The sequence below is a fragment of the Oratosquilla oratoria genome, chromosome 22 (assembly GCF_046742065.1).
Source record: "Oratosquilla oratoria isolate Oo_2021 chromosome 22, ASM4674206v1, whole genome shotgun sequence".
Lineage (NCBI taxonomy): Eukaryota > Metazoa > Arthropoda > Malacostraca > Stomatopoda > Squillidae > Oratosquilla > Oratosquilla oratoria.
The window spans coordinates 29,865,883-29,870,882 of NC_134798.1; the positions used below are offsets into that span (position 1 = coordinate 29,865,883).

The following is a 5,000-nucleotide window of genomic DNA, read 5'->3' on the forward strand; positions in this document are numbered from 1 at the left end:
AGTTGATCCCTGGGTTTTGGCTGCTGCTATGACGGGGCGGCCACCTGCACCTAATAAGGACTTAGGGTGGAGATACGGTATTAATCGTAGTGTGAGGGGGTGACTTTAGGGTTATTCTTACTAGGGATGTTCACTCGAAGTGATCATCGGATTTGCAACATGAAATGAAACATTTTGTTTGCTACAAAAGGCTGGTTTTGTACGTTTATTTAGGCAAACATTAATGTATATTAGATGAAAGGGATAAGGAGGATGATTATAGGTGTTTTTCCTACTGTGAATACGTGGGTGGGTAGGTGAGTTCGTGGGAGGACGTGTGATGCGAAGGCCAGACGGACGACGCATGCGCATTACCATAGTCCACGGTTAAAGCGTCAGCTTCTCCTTCATAGTCTTCCAAGAACTCCCCTTCAAATCCATAATCATCAGGGTCTTCAAAGAGAGAATAGTCGATCTCCACCAGGTCTCCGTTGAGTGCCTGGTTTGGGGCCATGTCTCCTCGGTTCTCTGCAAGCAGGATCAGGAAGCTGTCAGTCTCACCATGCAACGTCTCCCGCGCGCACGATCGCATGCAGAAAGGCTTTCAAGCAGAGACAGGCAGGAAGAGGGTACAAACTTAAAGTGTCACTGAAGTCATGGAGGTTTGGATAGAGCTATTGAAGTTTGAAGTTTATACTAAAAGGATTTTAGGGATATTTTCTTTGGCTTTGTCAGATCAAAGGTCTATAATGTGATGTATTTGATTTGTAACATATTGCTTTTTCTATTACCGTTTTTGGAGCTAATTATTTTTAGGTATTCATATAGAATTTTTAGATCTGTAGACGGATCAATTAATTGAAATAAAAATTCTAAGATTACAAACAGCGCGTGAAGGTAAGCAGAAGGTTCTATCCATTTGTTTATCTCCGTGATTTAAGAGCTAATTCTCGTGGTGTGATGACTGCGTGTTTGTTCAGCTTGAAGTGGTCTCCTTTCTCCTAATACCTACTTGCTTCACGTTTACGGGATAGGGCGAGCTTATCTTTGATATGGCGAGATGTTTTTAGTGATGATGCATCATTAATAGCTTGAAGGGCTGTCGTGGTCAGTGTTTGTTAGGGTCTGCTTGATAAGGTCAATACCCGAAACCTCAAAGGAGATGTTTGAGTCTAAAGATTGAAGTGATTCGTGTATAAGAGGTTCTTGTTGTGTCCTCGATGCATTTTGCTCCCTTTCTAAATGACTGTTGTTCCGAGCTCAGATTCACAAAAGAAACACAAGTAAATAAAATGCTCTTTAACGATAGGAGTGCCACCTTTCTCATTTTCTAGAATAAATGGTATATTTTCTATGTATTCTAAATAGTGTTTTTCTATTTTAGCAACAACAAAGGGATAATGGTGCATATCTAATCTATTATAACGAAAAAGACGTTTGATTTTTTTTTTTTCTTTTTATAGCAAATCTTAAGATATCTGTGTTCGGGACTCTGTACTTTAGTCTAACCCTATCCTCATTGCGCTACTGATCATAGGTTGTATTTGTAAAGAAAATTTAGGTCCCTACATCAATCTTAGCAAACATCTGGTGCCCACATTATAATTAGTGTTCTCAACCTAATGACACATACTTTCAAGACAATTAAGAAAATTGTATATGTAATAGATAAACGTTTATGGGCTGAATGGTTGTATTACTTAATTATTTTCATTTGTAGTTGGAAGTCTGCAACCCCTGAAATTCCTTTAAGTAATGCTTCTATAAAATTCAATCTTTTCCACCATTATATATGTGGAACTGGCATGCATACATGTTGGTGTCCAGAGCCAGTTTGGGATTCCAGATGTAAGCCCGGGCACCTGCAATAACTACTTGCAGTAGTGTCATATTCCATCTCAAGGGACAGGTCGTTAAAGCGTGGAAGGCTATTTGGACCTCAAACCCTGGTCAGAGGTATGGAGAAGCAAAGCTTTGACTTAATGTCCACATCCTGAATTAGCGCCAGGATGTTATCTTGGCACTGTGACCTAATCGTGATGTCAGGATCTTGTCCTGACGCCAAGACCTTTCTAGATACTAGGTTCATACCTTGGTTCCAAACTCTTGTCTTAATACTATTCTATTCTCTTGCCACCAGGGTCTTGTACTTTTTTTTAGCGGGAAATGAAAAATATTATGTCAATAAAAGCATACTTCATGTTGCCTTTACGAATCCAGGATCATAAATTGTAACCATAATGATCCCAGCTATAGAAAAAGAGCAGTCTGCCACACATTCATGGTCATGGGATCAATATGGTAAGCTTAGGCATGCTGCTTTAGTCTGAATTTCTGAAGTACGGTATGGGTGCAGGTATCGTGGTATTTTACTAAAATACAATGTTTAAGGATTTTGGCTATAGTTTCCTCGGATAGAAAGATATAAGTCCAACAAGTACATCATATAACTTTCTTTGATCGTCTCACTGGTTGCTTAAGAAGTTGTTCTTCTAAATGAATCCTGTTCCGTTTCGACCTGTATTCTTTGCTGCACTGACGACCAAATAGCCAGATTTTGGTCAGGATTACAAAATCATATCTGAGGTTGAAAACTTTGAGCCACTGATTTGATTTTAAGTCTGGCCAGTATTATGTGGATTATTAGTGTTTCATGCAACAAGGAACAACATAGAGAAGGAACAGGGTCCTGTAAGAAGGACGATTTCACAGGCAACCTGTAGAATGACAAAATAAATAGGTAATAAATAAATAAATTTATAAAACGAATAAATAAATAAACAAGCAAACAAATAAATGAATAGATAAATAAATAGATAAATAAATAAATAACTAAGTACATAATTAAATAAGTAAATAAGTAAATGAATAAACAAATGAATAAATTAATAACTGGCTTGTTGTACATGATGGTACATTTTTCTTTTATGAAACTCTTAATCAACGTATTGAAAAAAATCTTGATGGATTCTATATTTTCTAATCACGAACACTAAAACATCCAGAGGTCATGAGCATTTTAAACATTCCGAAATACCTTTCCAGCTGCCAAATATGACACTCTTTCCTGGAAACCCCCTTCTGTCTTGTATGAAGTCGTTTGACAACAGCCAAACAAAATCATAGAAATATAAAAGAAAAGTCACTGTACTTGATAAAGTGTCTAGATTTGGCAGACAGTAATGAGTACATACATCTTATTTTGCATAGAAGGACAGTCAAACATTATAGTTCGATAACACTGCAACAGACGAGAACAGAAACTTCAGCATCAGATGAAACACGTACAGTATAAATGCTTCACACACTGTCACATCATGTTATGTCATATCACGTATATTGCTTTAAGCTTATAGTGGTGCATGATAATCGTGTTTCCTCTTTAGTGTCACGTCACGTGCTGCGCGTGGTTAATCGTAATAACAAAGCCATCCACCAACATGAGAAGAAGTAGGTCTTGCAAGACCTCATTAAGGAAACAGAAACCATCCACCGTGACAATAAATATGGTATTTAACAATTACTGAGGCGGTGTGCATTAATCGGCAAAAACCTTCATTGAATGTCTAATTGTCATCAGATTATGTCATTCCATCCTGTAGGAACAATATCCTTAGAACAAAAAGCCATAGGAAAGAGGCGCACGGAAAAGGAGACCTCTGGTACAGCAGATCTCTGGGAAAGGAAACCACAAGGACACGAACAACAAAGGCATGTATGTATATGAATATATACATATATAGTACTTTGTTGGAAATCCCTTTCTCTTGGTACATTCTTGGGGACGTTTAGGTACAAATGCTGCAATATTTTGAAGCCACACAGGGTCCATATTCTTTCATATATCCTTGATGGCTACCTCCAGCTTGGAGATTGATGAAGTGTCGCGCTCATATAACTTATCTTTCATGAGTGCCCAGGGATTCTCAATTGGGTTTAATTCAGGGGAATTACCTGACCAATCTTTCATATACTCCACATCACAGAATGCAAACCATTCTCTAATGAGTTTAGCAGTGTGGCATGGTGCACCATCGTGCATGAAGACATCTGTTTTGCACTAAATAAAAGAGTCCTCCAAATGCTCATTAAGTAGCTCAAAACACCGGTCTACATTCAGAATTATATTTTTTGGTAGTATCACTAATGATCCCATAACCATGGTAGCCAAACGCACCTCAAACCAGCAGTGAATCAGGATGATTTACAGTACCGTGTGTGAATTTTGGGTCCAAAGGACCACCGCTAGGACGACGGTACACTTTGCCAAGACGGTTTCCAGCAACGGTGAGTGGCTTCATCACTCCACAACACATTTTTCCACTTCTCCACATCCCACTGTAAATATTTACGGCAAAAAGAGACCCTGTTCTCTTTCTGTTTTATGAATACAAGTGGTTTCGTGCTAGCATTATGGTGTGAGAATTAGATATCATCTTGCAGGCAGCGGCGTAATGTTCTCATAGACACATGACCAAGTAATTTAGGGTTCGTTTTCTTCAACTGTGGTGTTGTTATGCGTTATAATAATAATAATAATAATAATGATAATAATAGTAATAATAATAATAATAATAATAATAATAATAATAATAATAATAATAATAATAATAATAATAATAATAATAATAATAATAATAATAATAATAATAATAATAATAATAATAATAATAATAATAATAATAATAATAATAATAATAATAATAATGATGATGATGATGATGATGATGATGATGATGATGATGATGATGATGATGATGATGATGATGATGATGATGATGATGATGATGATGATAATAATTAAGGTAATAATAATAATAATAGTAATAATAATAAAAGTAATAATAATAATAATAATAATAATAATAATAATAATGATAATAATAATAATAATAATAATAATAATAATAATAATAATAATAATAATAATAATAATAATAATAATAATAATAATAATAATAATAATAATAATAATAATAGTATAATAATAATAATAATAATAATAATAATAATAATAATAA

At 35.4% G+C, this 5,000-nt stretch overlaps 1 protein-coding gene across 6 annotated transcripts in view; it reads right to left on the reverse strand.

Moving 5' to 3' along the window:
- LOC143037463 (uncharacterized) overlaps nucleotides 1-5,000 on the reverse strand; it is a 198,919-nt gene that overhangs the window by 56,753 nt on the left and 137,166 nt on the right. For 5 of the 6 annotated variants that reach the window (XM_076205715.1, XM_076205713.1, XM_076205712.1 and 2 more), the window contains exon 3: nucleotides 355-507. The exons of the other annotated variant lie outside the window; for it this stretch is intronic. In XM_076205715.1, the coding sequence (XP_076061830.1) occupies nucleotides 355-507 (153 nt within the window). The remainder of the gene's footprint in view (nucleotides 1-354; nucleotides 508-5,000) is intronic. 6 annotated transcript variants of the gene reach the window in all.